The following is a 22762-nucleotide window of genomic DNA, read 5'->3' as shown; positions in this document are numbered from 1 at the left end:
ATAAAAATTGAGTGCATTTCCTAGAATGCTTATTCTACTCTAAGATTTTGTGAGAGGTATAATAATTCATTTAACTGGTAAGTAACTTAAACATTAAAGAAGAGTCAAACACTGATTTTTGTTTTAAGGGAGAAGAGAGATTTTTTTTTTTTCAAGACACTTGCTTGAGCTAGATCCCCAGGAGTATTTTTAACACTCCTCTGTAATTAGGGAAACATCAGTATGTCTGTATTGATACATATACATACATATATAATATGTATATATGTAAGACTATGAACAGTCCTAAATTTATACTTTGGGCTGATAACTGTGGTTTTCAGGAAAAAAATTTAAAACGGGTGCAAAGTCTCCCTAACTGGTCTAAGTGAGAAATCATTTGGCATTACCTCTCCCTTATCCCCTACCTGCTAATTACAATTTTTCAAATATAGTTATCATTAAGTGCAAACTACCATAATCTTGGCTTATCTTCATGGCAAACTTCACTTAGAAATTTAGAAAATGGGGAGAAAGAGTAAACAAGGTTAACAGAGTGGGTTCTCAGATAGAATTGGATACAAATTTGGGCTCCAACACTTAGGCATATGTGGCCTTGTTTAACCACCTAGGTTACACAACAGGTGTAGGTTAACCATCAGCTGCCTTATCTCATTAGGTCCTTATGAGGATTTAGTGAGCTATGCACCTGAAGTCCTCAGCTGTAGCCAGACAGCAAGTGTTCAAAGATGTTAGTCATTGTTTTTGTTTATTGTTTTATCATTGTGCAGGGTCACATAGCTAAGGGGAATTTCAAATCCAAGTCCATCCTACTTCAAACTCCTTTGTGCTCCTAAGCTGTACAGTATAGACACCTTGGAGAGTAGGTGATTGGCCCCAGACTACTTCAGGGACTGCAGGTCGTGGCCAGCCAGTCCTGTATCAGACCTCGTCCTTGCCAGATGCCTAAGTGCCCCAGATTCCCTCAAATCTCAGGCCAGATCACCTCCCACCTGGTAAGATTCCTCCACCTTCACCCGACTCCGCAAAACTACACTTGGTTTGGGTTCCCGGGTACCTTCAGTCTGCAGGGACAGGGGCTGCAGAGTGTACTCCCCAAGTCTGCCTCTGCTGTCGGCCTCCCAGCTGAGTAGGCAAAACATTCCTTTACAGAGCAATGTGCTCATGGATAAAACTTGTCTCTAGTGCAGCTCTCTGTCAGAGCACAGAACATGCGGCCAAAGCACTGCCCTTCCTAGGGAGTCCCGGTTCTCGACTTCCCCAGAATGGAAGTTTGATTTTTCCGTTGGCCCATTTCTCAGATGGAAAAACAGATTCAGTAAGGTGCCAACGCTTTGCTGAGGACTACCCTGGAGGCTACCGTTTTGTGAAGGGGTAGACATTGAGACTGGAGTCAGATACGCATTCTGGCTTATCTCCTGACTTACTGAGTGAACTTGAGCAGGTCCCTTTCGCCCATGGGCCTCGGTTTCTTCATCTGCACCAAGGAGACGGAAAACTGGATTACGTGTCGCTAAGGCCCCGGGTTCTCAGAGGAAAGCTCACCCCTGCAGGGCCGCCTTGCCCCGCGCGCTTGGGGCCCGCTGCACGACAAGCCCCAGCATGCTGGGGAGGCGGGGCTCAGTGACGGACAGGGAGCTCTGCGAATTGGCGCCCGGCAAGGGGTGCTCAACGGCGCGTGCGCAGAGGGAGGCAGGCGGGTGGGCTGGCGGCGGTGGACTCGTCGGAGCCGCGGGCGGTCAGGTAGGGGGCGGGAAGGAGGGTTGGGGACTGGGGACCGCGGCCGGGGTCGTGGGCCGTGGCTCAGCGGCCGGGCGGGGGAACGTGCCGGCGTGCAGCGGCCGCGCCCGAATGGCAGGGTGTGGGGACCGGATCTGGGGGGGCAGGACCAGGGTGGGGGTGGGGCTGCGAGGGGCAGGCTCGGGAGGGATTCGTGGGGCTGAGGAGATCCGAGGAGATGCAGCTGGGGGAGGGGAGCGAGGGGCTCTGAAGAGATTTGCGGTTGCAGCATCTCGGGAGGTATGAGGTAATGTCGGGGCCCTGAGGAGGAAGGGGGTGCAGCATGTGGGAGATGGGAGGGAATCAGGGCCCTGGAGGGACCTGGGTGCAGAATTTCAGAAATATGAAGGAACTGGGGGGCCCCGATGAGATTTGAGGAAATCTGGGGGCGCTAGGCATCTGGCAAGGACAGGGTCTGAGATGATAGGAGCAAGGTCTAGGGAGATCCTAAGTGCTATTGAGAAAGGGTTTTCGGAGTGGGCTGAGGGTGAGATTGAGGGGGTGGGGTGAGTTCTTGAGGGACTCTATCTGTTAGCAGAAAGAAGGGAGCTGGCTGAGGTGTGAAGGCAGCACATGACATTCAGTGCGTAAGAGGAAGGAGCAGGGTATGAGGGCAGCACAGTGCCCGATGGAATGCAGGAGATGGGGGCTCAGATTGAGGGAGAGCAGAAATCTGGGGTGAGGAATTGGAGCGTTGAACTGAGGTGCGGGGCTGAGTGTGGCAGAGATTTGGAAATAGGGATTAAAGGATCTGTGTCCGAGGGATTTGGGGCATATGAGTGAGGAATTGACGAGGGTTGCAATATACAGCCCCAAAGATTGGAATTTGGAATTGTAAGAGGGTTGGGGACAGGGTTTGGAGAGGATTGAATCGTGGGGTGGAGATGTCCTAACTGGGCTATAAAATCAAAGGACCCTGAGTAGATTTGTGGATTGGTGTCTTGGGCTGCTAAAGAGATTTTCCTTAAATCGCTGCATGGGAGACAGAGGGAGTTCAGGGGACCCAAGGACCTAAAAGTAATGTATGAAACTGGATGAGTATATGAAGATGAGCAGAGTTCAGGTGCTGAGGAACAAAGTGATAAATCTTCAGTTCAGATATCCTGAAGGAGTGTGGTAATCCCTGTGAAGGGCAGAATCTTCTTCATTTATTAAACAAAGATCCGTTATCATGAGGCAGGTATGGTATTGCCACTAACTCCATTCTGACCACCGGTTCCCCGGCCCACTGAAAGTGGTAGGCTTTGGGGAAGAAGAAATGGAACTATTCAAGGTCATCTGCCTAAGCCCTTTTTCCCTGTACCCCCAAGCTACGATAGCAGATAGAAAGTGAGACCTCCAGGAGAATGAGTGGAATAATTTATCCTATATAAGATCCATTACAGCTTGAAGGAGCAGTGGCTCTGTGAGTGAGGTGTTTGGGCTCGGAGAGAGACAAAACAACAACAACAACAACAACAACCAAAAAAAAAAAAAAGGAACCCTTAGGTATTGAGCATTTAGTCCTGTGCTAGACTGTAAAGCAGTGGTTCTTAACCAAGTCTGGCTTTGTCTCCTAGGAGACATTAGGCAATGTCTGGAGATGTTTTTTGGTTGTCACAGGGTGGGGGATACTACTGGCCTCAAGTGGGTAGATTAAACATTAAACATAATGTTTTATGTTAAACATTTGACAATGTGTGGGATACGCCCTTCCCCCCCGCAGTAAGGAATTATCCTGCCTAAAATGTCAGTAATGCCAAAGTTGAGGCACTCTGCCCTAGAGTCAGATACCCTGGGTTCAAGTCCTAGCTCTATCTCTTCCTGACTTTGTGGCCTTGAATGAGTTACTTAACCACCCAGTGCCTTGGCTCTTCATCTGTAAAATGGGGTTATGATAACAAGACCTATGTCACAGAATTGTTGTGAGGATTTAGTGAAGTAAATTAGCATGCCTAGGATCTGGCACATAGTAGGTTCTCAAAATCTAGTAATTTTTAGTCTTGTATCTACTTCTTTACTCAATTTTCATGACAGTCCAAGTAGGCTCTACTGTATTCAGTTTTACACATGAGGAAACTAAGGCTTAGGAAGTGACTTGCCTAAGTTTCCATAGCTAGGAATGACACAGTTAAGCTCATACCCAGATCTCTGTAACTCCGTATATTCCCGCTTTCCTTGCTTCTTCCTTGCTAGGGCCTGCTTAGTCTTATTTTCTCAGCCCATTCCCCTCTAATGAAAAAGAGGATTGCCAGTGAGTATCACTGACTATCAGATTGAACTCTAAAGTTGGGGGGTAAATCTCTCTGATTAGCTAGGGAGGAGCCCTGGACTTTGTTCTTGGTTTGCTCTTAGACCAAGACCAGGGGCTAGATAAGGAGAGGAGCCTGAGGTTATCAGGCAGGATGAGGTGCAACGGACTATGGGGTAAGGTATGGAGGCCATTGGCTTGAAAAAACACCTCATAGCAGGGACTGAGGCTGAAGGCAGTCATACTCTGAAGGAGAGTAACTACTGTTCTGTATGGTCTCTTTTGGTCTGCTTTTCCCTGGAACAGAATTTGGCTCTATCATTTCCAGGACTAGCTACAGGGTTGCTGAAGCCAGTTCAGAAACAAAGCTAGACTGTGTCTGACAGCAAGACTTAGCTGGAATATCTATGCACATCCCTAAAAGAAAATATGTCATGGGAATTAAATCAGCCCTGTCTAAACTCCTTACTCTAATTTCCTATGTTACCTTGTCACTAGCTACGGCACTTGTCCTGTCAGCCTCAATCTATTAAAAATGCAAATGATTATCATTTGTTGAGTGCTTATTATGTGCATTATCTTAGTGAATTCAATCCTGCTAACAGTCTAGGTTTTATTCCTTGTTTACAGATGAGAAAAATAACAGGTTAAATGACTTACGCAGGGCTACAGAGCAAGTAGCTAGGTTGGGATACAAACCCAGTTCTGTCTTACACCTATGTTACATTATAGTAGTTTTATTAGAAGCCTTTTCCAACCCTTCAGAGCCCCTATGTTTATGTCTGGAGAATAGTTGGAAGCCAGAAGTTTATAAGGCCCTTAAAGTAGATCATTGTCTATGCACACTGATGTGTAACCTTTGTGACATTCCCTCCATCTTGTCTTTCTGGTAAAACAATCAAATTTAAAAATCATTTCTAGGTGCCCTTACCAACCTCTCAGCCAGACTTTGTCTAAAGCTAGGGAACTATGAAACATCCTTTAAGTTAGTAATTTTATGGCTGGGAGTTGATACTGGGATTTGAATCCTTGCTCTATTACTTATTGGTTTTGAGACCTTGGACAGGCTACTTTCTCTGAGCATTGGTTTCCTTATTTTTGAAGAGGAATCACACTTACTTTACATGGTTATTATGAGACTATGAGAACATATAAAAAAATGCCTGACAATAAATAGTAGTTGCTTTAAGAGTGTTAGCAATTATGAGAGGAAGGCAGTGCTGGAACAGAACTAAGTGTTGCTTTGTCATATTTATTTATTTATACAGGGTCTTGCTGTGTCACCCAGGCTGGAGTGCAGTGGTGCAATCACAGCTCACTGCAGCCTCAACCTCCTAGGCTCAAGTGATCCTCCCATCTCAGCCTCCCAAGTAGCTGGGACCACAAGTGCATGCCACCACACCTGATTATCTTTTAAATTTATTGTAGAGATGGGGTTTCACTATGTTGCTCAGGCTCTTTGCCAGATTTTGATAACCCTAAGTAGTCTCTGCTAGTCTCCTCAAAATTCTCATCCCATTTTGTATATTTCCTAGGATCTCCTTGATCCTTTAATCATAATCTCATGATTAAATGAACAGATGTTATATGCAGAGAAAGGAATTGAAAGAGAGAGAGGGTTGAGGTTAGTTGGAGGTCCCTGAGAAAGGGCTATTGATTTTTCCTTTGTCTTGTATTCCTTGAGTCATACTGGCAGCGTAGGTACTACTCAAATGTTTGTGAAAGATGCAAGGGAGTCTTTCTAGGTCCTGCAGTTTTAGAGGAAAACAGAGACAACAGGCAAGCATGTTTTCCAGGAAACCCTATTATTCATTTAGCCTGCCCTTGACATAGTTTAGCTATGTTTAACTTAGTAATCTAGCTAAAGTTTTCTTTTTCTACAAACATACTTCCTTCTGGATTGTTTTGTTTGCCCCAGACTGGTACAACTTCAGGAGCATGCCTGTGTTTCCCTATAAGCCCCTACTTGTTGAGTTTATCTTAGTTGTCTGCAGGTGCCTTAAATGCCCTGAGTAATCTAAACTTCATCAGAATCCTCTCCCACACACAGGAGTGGATGTCAGGTGATGACCTCACTGAATTCGTTAAAGTCAGTCCTGCTAACGAGTGGCCTTTGGTGGCACAGTGATAGTTTTGCACTTGATTAGCATTCTGTTAGAATGCATGAGGAATAAAGTTTAGAAAGCTGACATAAAAGGAAATGAGATAAACCTTGCAAAAAACCCAGTCAAACCAGGGGAGCGTGTCAATAGTAGGATGGACCTTTATGTCTTGTGAAAGGAAATCCAATATTTTACATGTTGTCTAGTTTTTAGGGGAAAGCACTGTTTATGTCTGGTTTTTGCTCAAAATTGTATCACCAGTACCGTTCACAGGGCCAGACACATAGTAGGTGCTTAGTAAAGATTTGTTTTGTTAATTGCTTAAAGTTCTCCAGTTTTGCTCATGGCCTAAGCCGCCAAAGGCTGATATAGGTAAAGGAAATGGAGATATCTAGAGAACCACCCCATGGTGGCAATTCAAGCATTAGGTGAAGATTTGAAACCTTAGAGCATCTCTAATCTTTAGATTCTGGGATCAGGTAAAACAATTTCTAGGAGGGCTTAGAATTTTTATTATTTAGGTTTATGTATCTGGGGCCTTGGGTACAGTCTGCTGAAAAGTGCCTATTCATTTCTTCTAATAGGTTGGGTGGTGGCAGCAGCAGTTGCTGCTACTGCTAATAATAATAAAAACTATTATTTATGTATAGTTAATTGCATGCCTGGCTTGGTACTGTACTTAGTGCTTTACACACATAATCTCATTTAATCTTTGCAATAACTTTGTGAGGAAGATACTATTTTAAAGTCCCTTTTCATAGATAAACTGAGAACTACAGAAGTATTAATAACTTGCTCACGTCTCCACAATAAGTAGTAGAGCTTGAATTCAAATCCAGGAAAGCCTGATCCCTCAGGCCTGCTTCCTTAATCTATATAATACTGTCCACTCCTAGTTCGTGTCTTTTAGTCCTAGTTCTGTTGTGTGATTTGTGGTCTTAATTTCCCTCTCCTGGTCTTAGTTTTCTCATCTATTTTACAACTTGAGATTACTACCTTTTCTTCCCCTTTTGCCCAGGCTGAAGTACAGTAGCATCATCACAGCTCACTGCAACCTCCACTTCCTGGTCTCAAGTAAGGAGATTGCTACGAATTCTAGCATTTCATACTTAGTCTCTGCTTGAAGGAGCTACAGCAGCTCATTTTCTGGGCAAGACAAGTTGTAAATTCATTTCCCCATCAGTTTTTAGCCTGGATGTCTAGCATTCTCAATCAAAACTCTTCAAAACTGACCAGCCCTTTTATTAATCTTTATGTGCCTTTATATGCCATGAAAGGAAAGGTTGTTCATGCTTTCAAAATGTAGTTTGTAAACTGAATGCGTTATTAATACTAGTACTAGTTATTGTTAATGCTGTTTCTGGTTATTATTTATTTAGCATCCTTTTATTGTACACCTAAGGGTATCAGGCTAAGTACTTTATATGCATTTTCCATAGTCATTACAGTACTCTTTTTATAAACTAAGAAAACAGGTTTAGACAAGTTAAATAAATTGCCTGCTTCCCCACAACTTGTGACAGTGCTAAGATATGATCTCAGTCGTATATAACTTCAAGGTTCATTTTTTGGTTTTGTTTGCTTTTTCTACTACCTTGGTTACTCATTTCATGGAATGGGGAAAACCCAGTGGTGCTAGAAGAGGCTAGATTAATATGGAATATAATTATGTAATTTTTCTGAGTCTTAGGGCAGCCAGAGTAGACACAGCTTAAGGGATAGATTCTCATCGGGAGCTGAAGAGATGTGCTAGTACAGTATGGTACGGGATGTACAGTATGGTATGGGATGTACAGTATTAATCATTAGGTCAAGGGATGTGGGAAGATGGTAAGCTGATGTTAGATGAGGTGGGAGGTCAAGAACTAATGGCACAAAGTGCACAACAGGAAACAGACATTCAAGGGATCATGAAGGGAGCCAAGATGATACATAGCATGTTGGATACTCATTCTGATTGGTTGTACAGTTGATAGCTGGCAGAAAATGGGCAGCTTACTTAAAGATTTGGAATGATAAGACAATTCCTTTTATTTGTATAGTCTTTTGGGGGAAACTGAAGTCAAATTGACCTTCTATCTGAGTCATTCTCAGTATTACAGTAATGACCAGATGTGCCCTTCTGGAGGAGACGGGCTCTATCTGCCTGTCTCTTAGCTCCATTTCAGGCTAAGATCCTTCACAAAGCAATGGTTTCAAGTCATGGAAGTGGGAAAAGTGGTTCTGGCTTTTTCCAGGTTTGCGACTATTTCCGTGCCTCATGCTTTAGTGAGGGGAACACAGGTTTTCCTGGCAAAGCATGGCAGCTTTGGGGCAGGAATTCTTGACATCCTCAGAGAGCTTGGTGAAGCTGTAGTCAGCTGAGATAATTTGGGGATGTGGGCATAGTAAATTCATTTTTTTAAACCTGATGTCTTAGACAGAGAGGTAGGAAGCTTTTCAATTGAAGGAGGGATATGATATTCCAGAAAGCTTGGGAAATAATTTGCTGCTATTTTTACAAGTTGGCAGCCTTGTTTAATAAACTGATCTGCATTGCCAGCTCTGGGAAGAACACAGATGTCCCTGTGCATTGTAAGGTAACGTTCTAGATTCAAACTCCAAATGTCCTCAGTCTGTTGTCCCAGACGATAGAAGAGAGAACTGTAGCTATTGATTTAGAATTGAGAAGGGTTGCATGGATCCTGAGTTGTAATTTCTCTCTTTTTTTTTTTTTTTTTTGAGATGGAGTCTCGCTCTGTCGCCCAGTCTGGAGTGCAGTGGCGCGTCTCGGCTCACTGCAAGCTCCGCCTCCCAGGTTTATGCCATTGTCCTGCCTCAGCCTCCTGAGTAGCTGGGACTACAGGCGCCTGCCACCACGCCCAGCTAATTTTGTTTTTTTTTTTTTTTTTTTTTGTATTTTTAGTAGAGACGGAGTTTCACCGTGTTAGCCAGGATGGTCTCGATCTCCTGACCTCATGATTCACCCACCTCGGCCTCCCAAAGTGCTGGGATTACAGGCATGAGCCACCACGCCTGGCCCTGAGTTGTAATTTCTATCAGTATGTCTATACTATTGCCCCTAGACACTTGGCATTTAAGAATTTACCATTCATAGTTTCAGATATCCACATCAGACCTCATACGCTCATGATATATGGTAAATATTATTTTGCTGAGATATGGATTTGAGTCATAATGGGTTCTAAGCTTGCTGTGTGAGAGTAGGTCACTCAGCTAATAAATCAATCTATCCCACTCTATAGCAGCAGAATCTCATAACTATATTAGTGTTCCTTCTGTGTTATGGAGAAAATGTGTATGCTATAAGGCAGCATTCCCCAGAGCGTGGTCAAGGGAACATTAGTTAATCATTGTTATGTGACAGTAAAAAATAGCTTGAAATAATGTTGGGTTAAATAAAGTAAAAATATCTGTACTTCAAGGTTCCACTATGTTTGAGCTGCGTGACCTTGAGCAAGTTTTTCTGAGCATTCGTTTCCTCATCTGTAAAATAGGATAATAAAAATATTACGACTTCATAGTGTCATCATGAAGATCAAAAGAGATTAAGCATATAAAGTATCTGTCATAGTAACTAGCATATAATAGGCACTAGATGCATAGTTTCCCTTGCAGTACAAAGGAAGTGGGATATCAGGGAGGAAGGATTGACTTTAGATAATTGTGCATGTCTGCTGCTATATATTTGTCAGATTGCATTCCAAAGCTAATATGGTAGAAATTTGTTGTAATGTATATCTCTACATTAACTCCCCTTCTTCTCTATGCCTGGAGAAAGAGTTGATGTCATGTGCAAAGTGTTCTTGAGCTAAATGCATTGTCCTTAAAATCAAACGAACTTGCCCTCCACTTCCTCCTTCTCCTGGGTGGTTGACCATCTGCAGATCACAAGACTGCACAGATACAGCTGTAGGATTTGCATTTATGAAATGCTGACTATCATATGCCTCAACTTGCTAGACCTATTCATTCTGATTTGGGGTATACGTTGACAGTGACCTAAGGCTACAGAGCACTGAGATCTCTCTGGGTCAACTTCATAAGTATATGTATATCAAGAGGGTTGGAGTGTTCATGGTTTGTACTGGGTGAAGCAGAGGGTACTCTAAGCCAGAAATAAACAGTCTTAATAAGGCACTGCTATTTTTTAAATCATCTAGGCTTGAGTCTTTGGCTATCTCAGCTCTTCACCACTCCCCCACCATAATCCACTCACCTTTCAAATCTTACTGACTATACTTCTGGATATTGCTCAAATGAATCTTTCCATTTCCACCACCTGCTCCCTAGTTCAGACTCCTCATTATCCCCGTCTTCTCTGATGTTTCCCCACTCCATTCCTGCTTTGATCATATCTTCTTCCTGCTTCAAAACATTCATCACCTCACCATGCCCTTGAAAATGAAGCTCAAAAATCTCATTTTGGCTCTGAAGACCTTTTATAATTATTCCCCCAATTTACCTTTCCAAGTCTGTTACTCTATTCCCCATATATACTCCCACAGTTTTAATCTAAGGATAATAAAAAAGAGAACTAAAATTCATTTAAGGCTTTTTTGGTGCAGAGCCAAATCTTAGCATTCTATACACTCTATATATTATTTCATTCTTACATTAACTCTGTAAAGACAGTATTATTTCCATTTTAAAGATGGAGAAAATAAAATGCATAGAGTTTAAGTATTCTCTGTTTTCTTTCTAATACATGAAACTTCTTGTCCTTTCCTTTGTCTTTTAAACTTTGTTAAGGTTGTGCCTTTTGCCCACTTCTTTCTTCCCTCTCCATGTATTTATGCATCTTTCCAGGCCAATATAAAATGTCATCTTCCCTTTGAAAATTCTGTATCCTTTCAAATTGGAATGACTCCTCAACCCCTATCAAACTTAGTTTTTATTTCATTTATAGTACCACTTTCTGCCTTCATTATTATTTACCTACATGTCTTGTCTTTTATAAAGTTTGAATATCTGAAGAGCAGGATCTGTATCCTAAAGACCTCTTGTATCTAGTACAGAACAAGATACCTAAACTTAGATGGGTGGATAGGTGAGTAAGTAGGAGGATAGATGCGTGGAAAATGTGTATTTTCTGATCTGATGTTTTGCAGATCACCTAAAACTAATCATCACAATTTTCTGCTTCTGTGGATGATTCCTAGGCCCCCAAACATGACAGAATAAAGTCTGTGACATGATTAAAAAAAAAAAAAAGCCTCCACACTTTTGCTTACATGGTTTTCTTTGCTTAAAGTACTCTTATCCTCATTCCTTCATTTCTTTCAAGACATATCTTAGGAGTGAAACTGCTTTTGGGAAGCCTTCCCCAAGTCTGTTAGGTAGAATCCATCATTCCATCCACTGTACTCCAGCAGAACATTATGTGGACTTGCATGTTATACTTATTCCTTTTACTGTGCATAATTCTCCTATGCTTTTCTGTTAGTGTAAATCAGAAGTTGTAAAATTCACCAAATATGAAAATAATCATTAGCTCATTAGCATTTATTACAAGTATACTACTTCCCTGGTGCTATACTAAGCACATCATATTTATCTTGTTACTTAGCCCTTATAATAACCATATAAGGCAGACACCATTATTACTTCTATTTTACAGATGAGTGATGGGGAAAGAGCTTTTGGAAGTTTGAGTTAATTCCTTATGGTCATGCAGCTAAGTAAGTGTCTGAGACTACAGAATCTGAATTATTTCCCACTATGCAGTGTTTTGTCTGGTTTGTTTCCCTATCTGTCACCCTCACGTGACATATAATAGACCTCAATAAAATAGTTGTTAAGTAAGTGAATGACTGAATGACTGGTCATACCTATTCTCTAAATGTTTCTTGAGTGAATTTATTTATATAGTCAGAGGAAAATGAATAATGGTTTCTTTTTCTCTTTAGCAGGAATTTGACCCTCTAGGGCATGAATACTGTGCTGTTCAGTTCTGAGCTGTGCTAGCAATACCCTTCAAAGGAAGAGCAATGGCTGCAGCAGCAGCTTCTCACCTGAACCTGGATGCCCTCCGGGAAGTGCTAGAATGCCCCATCTGCATGGAGTCCTTCACAGAAGAGCAGCTGCGTCCCAAGCTTCTGCACTGTGGCCATACCATCTGCCGCCAGTGCCTGGAGAAGCTATTGGCCAGTAGCATCAATGGTGTCCGCTGTCCCTTTTGCAGCAAGATTACCCGCATAACCAGCTTGACCCAGCTGACAGACAATCTGACAGTGCTAAAGATCATTGATACAGCTGGGCTCAGCGAGGCTGTGGGGCTGCTCATGTGTCGGTCCTGTGGGCGGCGTCTGCCCCGGCAATTCTGCCGGAGCTGTGGTTTGGTGTTATGTGAGCCCTGCCGGGAAGCAGACCATCAGCCTCCTGGCCACTGTACACTCCCTGTCAAAGAAGCAGCTGAGGAGCGGCGTCGGGACTTTGGAGAGAAGTTAACTCGTCTGCGGGAACTTATGGGGGAGCTGCAGCGGCGGAAGGCAGCCTTGGAAGGTGTCTCCAAGGACCTTCAGGCAAGGTATAAAGCAGTTCTCCAGGAGTATGGGCATGAGGAGCGCAGGGTCCAGGATGAGCTGGCTCGCTCTCGGAAGTTCTTCACAGGCTCTTTAGCTGAAGTTGAGAAGTCCAATAGTCAAGTGGTAGAGGAGCAGAGTTACCTGCTTAACATTGCAGAGGTGCAGGCTGTGTCTCGCTGTGACTACTTCCTGGCCAAGATCAAGCAGGCAGATGTAGCACTACTGGAGGAGACAGCTGATGAGGAGGAGCCAGAGCTCACTGCCAGCTTGCCTCGGGAGCTCACCCTGCAAGATGTGGAGCTCCTTAAGGTAGGTCATGTTGGCCCCCTCCAAATTGGGCAAGCTGTTAAGAAGCCCCGGACAGTTAACATGGAAGATTCCTGGGCCATGGAGGCCACAGCCTCTGCTGCCTCTACCTCTGTTACTTTTAGAGAGATGGACATGAGCCCGGAGGAAGTGGTTGCCAGCCCTAGGGCCTCACCTGCTAAACAGCGGGGTCCTGAGGCAGCCTCCAATATCCAGCAGTGCCTCTTTCTCAAGAAGATGGGGGCCAAAGGCAGCACTCCAGGAATGTTCAATCTTCCAGTCAGTCTCTACGTGACCAGTCAAGGTGAAGTACTAGTCGCTGACCGTGGTAACTATCGTATACAAGTCTTTACCCGCAAAGGCTTTTTGAAGGAAATCCGCCGCAGCCCCAGTGGCATTGATAGCTTTGTGCTAAGCTTCCTTGGGGCAGATCTACCCAACCTCACTCCTCTCTCAGTGGCAATGAACTGCCAGGGGCTGATTGGTGTGACTGACAGCTATGATAACTCCCTCAAGGTATATACCTTGGATGGCCACTGCGTGGCCTGTCACAGGAGCCAGCTGAGCAAACCATGGGGTATCACAGCCCTGCCATCTGGCCAGTTTGTAGTAACCGATGTGGAAGGTGGAAAGCTTTGGTGTTTCACAGTTGATCGAGGATCAGGGGTGGTCAAATACAGCTGCCTATGTAGTGCTGTGCGGCCCAAATTTGTCACCTGTGATGCTGAGGGCACCGTCTACTTCACCCAGGGCTTAGGCCTCAATCTGGAGAATCGGCAGAATGAGCACCACCTGGAGGGTGGCTTTTCCATTGGCTCTGTAGGCCCTGATGGGCAGCTGGGTCGCCAGATTAGCCACTTCTTCTCGGAGAATGAGGATTTCCGCTGCATTGCTGGCATGTGTGTGGATGCTCGTGGTGATCTCATCGTGGCTGACAGTAGTCGCAAGGAAATTCTCCATTTTCCTAAGGGTGGGGGCTATAGTGTCCTTATTCGAGAGGGACTTACCTGTCCGGTGGGCATAGCCCTAACTCCTAAGGGGCAGCTGCTGGTCTTGGACTGTTGGGATCATTGCATCAAGATCTACAGCTACCATCTGAGAAGATATTCCACCCCATAGGGGATGAGAAATTATCAGTTTCTTCTGCTCCCAAGCCAACTTCCCTTCCCTTAGTTCTTGGTTGTTAGTGGCACATGCAGAATAGACTCAGCCTATGTCCTGATTCCAGCTGCGTAGTTCTAGAACTTCAGAAGCTCCATCTTTTAATGTTTTTATTTGTTATGTCCCCCTCCCCGCTTCCCACCTAAATTTAGAGCTTTAAAAGATGCACTGCCCAAATAGGACACACGATGGTGTTAGCTGAAGTTTGATTAGCAATTAGGCACTTCCAAGGCTTTAGTAGAGAGAGCCACTTTAGCCCTTTGTGCCATGTTTGAAATTTGCCCTTGTATTAAATCCTTGATTTTTTCCCATTTGGCTTTGATGCCCTTGATCCATTGTTTCCTTCCTACTACAATGTGCTTCATCTGTGACACTTTCTCTTCAACTCTGATTGGATTCACTGTGCATGCTTCAGTGGGATCTGCTCCACCTTTCAGTGACATTTAAGACATCATATTCCCGTAACATTATGTCTCAGTCTGATCGTCTTTACCAGTATGAAAGTCATTCATTTAGTGCTACCAAAGGGGATACACAGGCCCTTTAGGAAGCAGTACCTCTCGCCTGGAGGATCTGTGCCATCTTGGATTGAGAATTGCAGATGTGACAATGGATTGACCCTAGTTGGTTGGTATTGATGACTTCAGCCTGGAAATTGCTTGCCTTTTAAAGAAGCATACATGGGTTGGAATTATGCCAAAGCATAGGAAGCTGGGAGTAAGCAAACAAATGCTGATATAGTCAGCAAATTTGGATAGTCTCTAGGGCTCATCATTTTTCATACTACCTCTCTCTTCTGGCCTGTGTCTAAGGAATTGTACAACATAGGCCAGGGCCAACAAAGTGGAGAGGTGGACACATTTTCATGTTCATTACTAAAACAAACAGCAAAACTATTGGTTTGTTATTCTGTGTTTTCCTCAAGTCAGTACATACTATTTGGTTTCAGGATTTCTTTCCATTTCTCTATCAAGCATTAAATAATTGAGAACTGTTTCTTCATCTCTGGTGTTCATGTCTTTTAATTAAATATGGAATTTTGGAGATGATAAGAGGGATAACCTGCGCTATGCCATTTTGCTTCCTTATCTCACGTGTTCTTTCAGAGTGTAGGTATCTACCCAGGTCAAAATTCAGCCAAAAGCACTATTATGTAAAGATAATAATCCAAATCTTTCTCCCAAATACATGTGTACAGAATCATCCCCCAAGGTTTAGAGTCACCAATACCCTATTCTGAGCTTCTGCTGTATGTTTTATGTTTATAATTACAGTTCACAAAAAGGAAGTGAGTCTTGTTTTTAAGATCAGAAGTGGGTGAGAGGACCTGTGATGAGGTTCCTGAGGGTTTGGTGTTTACTAAGTAATATATCTTACTCTAGGTGCAGGGCTGATGGCAAGCCAAAGAGCAACTCCCTTACTTTCATGTAAACAAAATTTGCTAAACTGAGCTGCTCAAAATTGTTTTTATGGTAGTAGTGTTTCTTTGGATTGTATCATAATAGCTGCCAAAGGATAGGTAAAGAGGTCATTAAAATGATGTTGAACTAGTTTGTCTTGTTCTTTTCATCTGGAGAAAGCCCCATATTCTGATTATGAAATTGCATCAGATTTTCAAAGATTGGGTAATTGAGAGGAAATTGATCCAATTGAAAGTGCATCACAAATGACTCCACTAGTTATTAGAGCCACTTTATCTGTGGGGGCACCCAGCAGCAGGAGATCTGTCTTTGCTGTCAGTGGGGGACTTGCTGAGGCAATAACAGTGGCTCAGGCCTTTGGCACACAGTTTGCAGTGGAGAGAGAAATATAATATTGTGGGCAGGCTGGAGGTAAATGAGGCCAGGAATCCTCCAGCTGTCTGTGCTTCTGAAAGAGGTGCTATCACTGAGTGACATTCAGCATTTAGATCTCTACCCATCTAAACCAGTCATGCCTTTTCCCTCAAGTAAAGCAGGTATCTGTTGGCTCAAAATGGAAGTGTGATCTGAGTCTTTTTCCTTTTTCCCCTTTGATGTGAATATTTTAGGCTGTGCTTAGTACAGTCGATGTTTAATTATCTGCTGTGTTGACTAAATTGCAGACTAGGGCCCCAAGAAACTAATTTGTTCAATTACAGCAGTTTTTTGGGTTGTTTTTTTTTTTTTTTTTGCTTTGTTTTTTAAAGCAGCAGTACCCTTGTCCAAATAAAGTCTTATATGGAAGTCTATCATGTAAAATAGATCAAAGAGCAGCTGCTCTGGTTGAAGCAGGTTTGTGCCGCTGAAGAATATGCTGTTTCCTCCCTTTACCTTACCTCCTGTGCTACCATTGCAAAACTTGTGAATCTACAGAATACTTTTCTGAAAACCACTGAACTACAGCATTGCTTACCTTATAGTTCTGTCTTATTAGTCATGTGGCCTTGGGCAAGTCATTTAACTCTTCCTCTTCTGGAAAATAACAAAAATGATCCCTGCCTCCTAGAAGGGTATGAGATAACATGTGAAAATAACCTGGTTTCATTCCTGGAATATTCCATAAATGATGGCTGTTACTCTTTTATCTAGTTGCTCAAAAGAGCACCTGATGGTGGGAAGTGGTCCAACCATGCTAAACAGTTCCTTTCTTCTTGCTTAACAGGTTTCTATTTGGTGATTAAAACCTTTCTCAGGCATTTCTTTCCCCTCACAAGTCTCCAAATATATCGAGTTCATCTCTTCCTTTCTACTGTCTGTTTCATATTCCTATTATATAAATCACTGTGTTGCAATTATCTGTCCATATATTTGAGCTTTATTGAGGGCTAACTAATCTAGCTACCAGCATGTAACATGGTGCCTAGTGTAGAATATGTTATCAGTTATTTAATTGGTTCAGGTATTTACCTGACTTAATGGGACTCCAGTAACCCGAGTCTTCCTAGTGTAGCCCCCTTAGATTAGATAAAAAGGGATACTCAGACAAGCCCTTTTATAAGGTGTTTAAAAGCTAGTGGCAAACAATTGACTTAGAGGTTGGTTAAGCCCCTCCTCCCTTTATCATTCTGAGTGGTTACATAGAATTTAAGGTTTTGGAGCAATGATTCATTCAATATTTATTAACTACCTACTGTGGGCCAGTGTACACTCCAGACTTGAGTCTGTAGAGGGGCACTCTTATTCCAATCAGTAGAATAAACGTGGCGTGAGCTTTACAGTGTTCCTCTGGGTAAGGCAAGTAATGCTTAAGTAGTTGTACTTTTAATCTAGTGCTAATTAATGGCCTCTTAAAAGTGCAGTGTTACTCTACTCTGTAGGAGGGAAGTGGAAGGGAGAATCTAGTATGAGACTCAGGTCTCCACCCTGCACCTGACTAGGATGCTGATTTGCACTCAGGACATGCAGCCCTTCAAGGCATCTCAGATTACAGATATGAAACAACAGATGCCTGGATGAATTTTACAAGCAGGGCAACAGTGAGGAAGAAGGCTGTGTAGCAAAATATACACTTAGACTCCAGACCTATGGCTTTATCTTGTCAATATCATTAATATTCACAGGACCCAAGCTAAGGCTGAAGTTAGTGAGCCAGCTCTGGGTCTGGCAATGTACTCTAGTGAGAAGATCACCAGACTTGAAGTCAGGCTTGTGTCTGAATCACAGCTCTGCATTTTAACTAGCTGTGTGACCTCAGGTGATCACCATACCTCTGAGCCTCAATTTCCCTATCTGTTAATTTAAATAAGGGTGTTGGTATGTCACCAAAATCCCTTCTAGCTCTAAGATTGTAATTAATTTGTTAACCAATGGAATTGTTGAGCTCCCCCCAATGTTTTTGCATAATCTTTGTTATAACTGTGTTTTGTTTACATTAGAATAGTAGAACAACAACATCAACAAAAAACCCAAATCATCCCCAACTTGATATAATTGCTTCTCTACCCCAGCTGTTGTGACTTTGTGTCACTTAGCTATTGTCACCCTGCTGAGCTAGAGTTTTCCTTGGTAAAAGAAAATGAATGACAGTTTATGTTTTAAAGGGCTGTTGTGAGAATTAAAATATATAAATGGGATAGTATATGTAAAAGTACCTAATTCAGAAAATGTGTGACTTCCATTATAGGGGGCAAAAGCATCCTTCCCTTCATGGTGAGTTGATACACATTCAAGTGAAAGCCAGTGGAGATTTTCAGACCTGTATTGGTGATGCAATCGCATGTTCAGCACTTCTTGGCCTCTTAATTGAAAAGCCTATTGGAGGAAGGGTGGGATTGCTGGAGGGGCAGAAGCAATACTCATTCACAACAATGTATCCCATTAGGAAAGCTGTAAATAAATCCTAAAGTCTAATCATTTGATTAAAGTAATTAAGATGGCATCTTGACTCTTTTGAGGGGTAAATAGAGCCAAGATTTTTTTAAAGATTTTATATATATATGCACTAATATGTAGTACATACATCTAAGTATATACACACACGCACAGGTAGAGATGAAAATTTTTTTAAAACCTTAGAAACATGCATGTTTAGCTATTTCTTTAGATGGCTAGCTTCAAAGAATTTTTTCTCTAGGTCAAAATTTATTAACTCAAATAATTATAAAAATAAAAGTAAGCCACAAATATCCCTGTTAAGTGGTTAAAGCTTGAGCTTTGTAAGCAGGGAGTCCTGAGTTTAGTCCTGTTTCCCTCAATTATTAGCTCTATGACCATTAAGTCACTTAACCTCTCAGTCTGTTTTCTCATTAGTAATGACTGTTGCACATTTTATTGCAGTATTGTGAAGAGATGATGGATACATAAATGCCATTTAGCAGAATAAAAAGCATTTTTGAAATTACAGTAAAACAAATATATCTGAAATTACCTCATTTTTGTGATATAAAGATGATATGAAACTGGTAAGGGAAAGTCTAACCCCTGCAACCCCAAAGGAAAATTATTTACTAACTCACTGAAATCTTGATTGAAACCATGAAGAGTTTGTGTGAATGTATATAAGTCAAATGCATGTTTTCCCTATACAGATAAAACCAGGATTTTCTTTTGGTGATTTACACAGTTTACCTGGTTATAACTATAATGGCATTGCATATTGTGAAAGAATATCAAAACCTGAGATTCCATTTATTCACTCACTAATTAAACATATATAAGACATCTACCCTTTATTATTATTAGCAATACTTAATATGAGTAATGAATGCAAAGAAAATCAGTCATGAATTTTGTAGTCAAGTAGCTTGTGGTCTGGCTGCAGAGATAAGGTATGTAAACAAATAATAAAAAATACAAGAGAGTAAGATAAATGGTAACAGGATAGAAATGGAGTGCCAAGTGTTTGAGTAAAGACTGCTGACAAGATCTGGTTGCTGAAGGGCCTTAAAAGTAAAGGGAATATCGTGAACAAAGGTACAAGATTAGGATGAAGAGTGAGAAGTTGGTGCCAGAAGTTAAAACCACCCCAGAATGAGGGGACATTAAAGAAATTCAAAGGTCTAAAGTGGTTAAGTAATAATTCAAATGGTTCTTTTTTTTTCTGCCCTAGTTTATATGACTTACTGCCAACAGTACCCATGGCTCAGTGAGGCTTCATACTTACAGAGGTGGTAGGGTATGGATCAGAATGTCCTTAGAGTCCTGAGGGTGGAGGGCAAAGGCATAGTTTGAAAATGCATACCCTCTTCAGTATTCTAATATATCTCCTGATGGGGAATCACTGATTGACATTGTCTCAGAAATACATTTTCTGTCCTTTAAAAATTCTGAAATAATATCAAATTTTTCTCCCCTCAGAAGCCTATGCCAAATAAGTGCTGTAATCTTAGTACAACTTTGTAGTACAGTCAGACTCATTTGTTGATGTCTGACTGGCTTTTATAAAACCTATTATTCCCCCTTCCGCCCCATATCTGGACATGCCAGTAAGAAAGCTCAAATGCTTCCACCTTTGTGGCTGGTGGAAGTTCAAACCACCTAAGAATCCTCACTGCGGCCCTACCTCCAAGCCACTAGGAAAAGCCAGGCTCCTCTACTTTCCCTGCTCAAGCCATTTCTGGACCTGCTTGAGAACTCGCTGCTCTCTGTAAAAGCCTCGTGTGAGTGATAAACCTTTTCATATCTATTTGGTCCTAATGTAACATCAGTCTTAACACCTAAACCAAGTTTTGGGTAAGGGGTTCAACCTCTCCTCTGTGGGATGACTAAACACTTTATGCAACAAGCAGAGGGTCTAGGAGATGACCACTACCACTGCAGGGCTCTCCTCTTGCTTTAGTTTGCTAACTGACTCTTGCTGGCTAGAATTTTTTTTTTTTTTTTTTTTTTTTTTTTTTTTTGTCACTGCTGGCAAGCTCATGCTTTGTGCTGTGCTGCTTTGTACTGCGTTCACTGAGCCTTACCAAGCTTCTGTTATAGATGTGCTCAGCTAAGTTGGAATTTTTGATAATTGGCATTTAAGAACAAGAATAAAGTGGCATTTAAGACCAAGATTAAAGTGGCCCTGGGTCATGTGTCTTGGTCGAGACTTACCTGTGTCTCTGAATTGTGTTTCTGGATCCCAGTGTAAGCTGTGACTGTCACGAGGCTCAGAGGAATGACTCTTACTCTGTGACTTTTGGTTGTTTATCTCAACCAGGTGTTGCCCTCATTGTATGGCGTACTCAAAAGAAACAATCATACCCTATGCAATATGCAGGCTGCTTGGTAGTCACTCATGGACGAAGACCATGTTGAATGCTATGGTGCACACTCCCAAAAGCAGATGGTTTACTAGGACTTTACAAAATGCCTTTCTTCCTACTTCTGCCTATGCCCTATGCCACTATGCCCCCTGACCAAAAAAAAAAAAAAAAAAAAAAAAAATTCCTGATCCTAAGGGTTATAGGGAAAAGCATCCATGCTATAGCCAAGGAGTTCTTTCAAAGCCAACTTAAGCACTGGGTCCTCAAACCCTATAAAGCAACTGTTGGCACGGGAGAGACCCTAATCCTGATTATATGTATTTGCAACTCTGGAGGAAGAATCTTACACGTATGAGCAGGATCGAGAGGACCTTCCCTCCTCCCCAACCCCTCCCCACACCACCACCAAATGATGTACGGTAGCCACCAAAAGGAAAATAAAATAAACTTGGATACTGGGGGAAAGAAACAAAAAACTAAAACAGAGGTTCACAATTTGACCCAATTGGGAATCCAAAATTAAAGAATTTATGCAACAACAACAAAACAAGATAAAAGGTTACTATTTGGCTTTTGTACCTCTACAACCTAGGTTCTGAATTAACTTTTAACATTTGCTGAAATGCACCAGTTGTCAACCCTTCATGGCCTTAATATTGGGCTTCAAATTATACCTGGAATTCCCCTAAATTTAAACAAAGTACCCCTATAATCTTAGGGTAGTTAACTGAGGATATTTTAGGACATGTTAGGAAGACAAATAGGTATGCCTCATCTTAATCAGAACTATTGCCCTGCCTAAATTCCCCCATAGCCATAGCACCCATTAACTTAAAATATCCCATAGTGGGCATGGATGCTCTAACCCAATGAGTAATAAATTAAAATTGAATTAAGTCTTTGGCACTTACAAATCAGCTTGCCAAAATGGGACGGCATGGACCTTCCCCTCCTCCGTTAGTTAAAATAGTTAATATGGCCCAATTTAAATTAAAACAGAGTCTTTGAGGTTTGAAACCCATATACCAGACCTATTTAGACAAGAGTGACTATCCCCACTGCTTCACCATTAATGGCCCAGTGTAGCCTGTTCAGAAACCTAGAAAGAATGAATGGCATCTCACAGTAGATTATTGCCATGTTAATGCTGAAGTTCTATCCAATAAGGCTCCCATATCAAATATTATCAAAATTACTAACTTTAATCAACAACTGGTAAATACTTTTAATTCATAGATTTGGCTAATATTTTAGCAGCGACTCAGCCACAATTTGCCTTCACCATCAAAGGGATGCAGTATCCTTTTACTCAGCTACCCATGGGATAACAACAGCCAGGCCTTCACACAGCCTGCAGACAAGATCTTGACCACATTTAACTTTCTTCAGGAGCACAGTAAACACTGATCATACTGATCACATCATCCTCCAAGAAGATTCATTTGGCACACTCACTGAGGACATACATATAGTCATAAAAGAGCTCACGAAAAAGGGATGGACCACTACCCCACACATATTACCAAGTCCTTCCACCTTGGTTAAATTCCTGAAAGCTATTTAGCTGAGGTCCATTCTATCCCTGACACTTGCCAGAAACAGCATTCGCAATTTTTTTAAAAGCCCAATATGTTTTAGTCTATTTTGAGTTCTGGAGACAGCATATTTCTCATTTACAAATTTTACTTAAACCCATTTATGCTGTTACTTAAGCTCACTTATGAATTATAATACAGGCACTACAATTAGTGACCCCTGAGAGTCCTTTACTTAAAGGCTTTAGCAACCTCCTCCCATGCTTCCTGAAGTCTCTGGCCCACACTTGATGGCCCTAAGTTGCCCACAGGCATCTTGTGCAATAAAGTGTCCCTTCAGCCCCATGCTATATGCCATTAGAGTGCAATTGCTGGCTGCATATTTGACTCTCCTGGAAACAGGCTGGTTGTCACCGGCCCTCAGCCTGTGACTCTCCATACCAGCTGCCCATTATCCCTTGGGTCTTGAAATCACACCC

General features: G+C 42.1%; 2 protein-coding genes across 14 annotated transcripts in view; one reads left to right on the top strand and one right to left on the bottom strand.

The window, feature by feature from the left end:
• The window catches only part of TRIM32 (tripartite motif containing 32), a 102599-nt gene extending 87492 nt beyond the window's left edge, over positions 1-15107 (top strand). The window contains exons 1-3 of one of the 9 annotated variants that reach the window (XM_016961544.4): positions 1667-1743; positions 11732-11792; positions 12024-15107. In XM_016961544.4, the coding sequence (XP_016817033.1) occupies positions 12102-14063 (1962 nt within the window). In that variant the 5' untranslated portion in view covers positions 1667-1743; positions 11732-11792; positions 12024-12101 and the 3' untranslated portion in view covers positions 14064-15107. Of the gene's footprint in view, positions 1-1666; positions 1744-1885; positions 2027-11073; positions 11162-11731; positions 11793-12020 lie in introns of those variants that run through there. The other 8 variants (XM_016961543.4, XM_063787536.1, XM_054659018.1 and 5 more) reach the window with 8 other exon arrangements.
• The window catches only part of ASTN2 (astrotactin 2), a 980365-nt gene that overhangs the window by 259710 nt on the left and 697893 nt on the right, over positions 1-22762 (bottom strand). Inside the window, exon 1 of one of the 5 annotated variants that reach the window (XM_063787535.1) lies at positions 1428-1673. The exons of the other annotated variants lie outside the window; for them this stretch is intronic. The gene's annotated coding sequence lies outside the window, so the exon portion shown is untranslated. Of the gene's footprint in view, positions 1-1427; positions 1674-22762 lie in introns of those variants that run through there. 5 annotated transcript variants of the gene reach the window in all.

The sequence above is a fragment of the Pan troglodytes genome, chromosome 11 (genome assembly GCF_028858775.2).
Source record: "Pan troglodytes isolate AG18354 chromosome 11, NHGRI_mPanTro3-v2.0_pri, whole genome shotgun sequence".
Taxonomy (NCBI): Eukaryota; Metazoa; Chordata; class Mammalia; order Primates; family Hominidae; genus Pan; species Pan troglodytes.
Note: the sequence above shows the minus strand (reverse complement) of the source record. Positions and strands in the feature narration are given on the sequence as shown.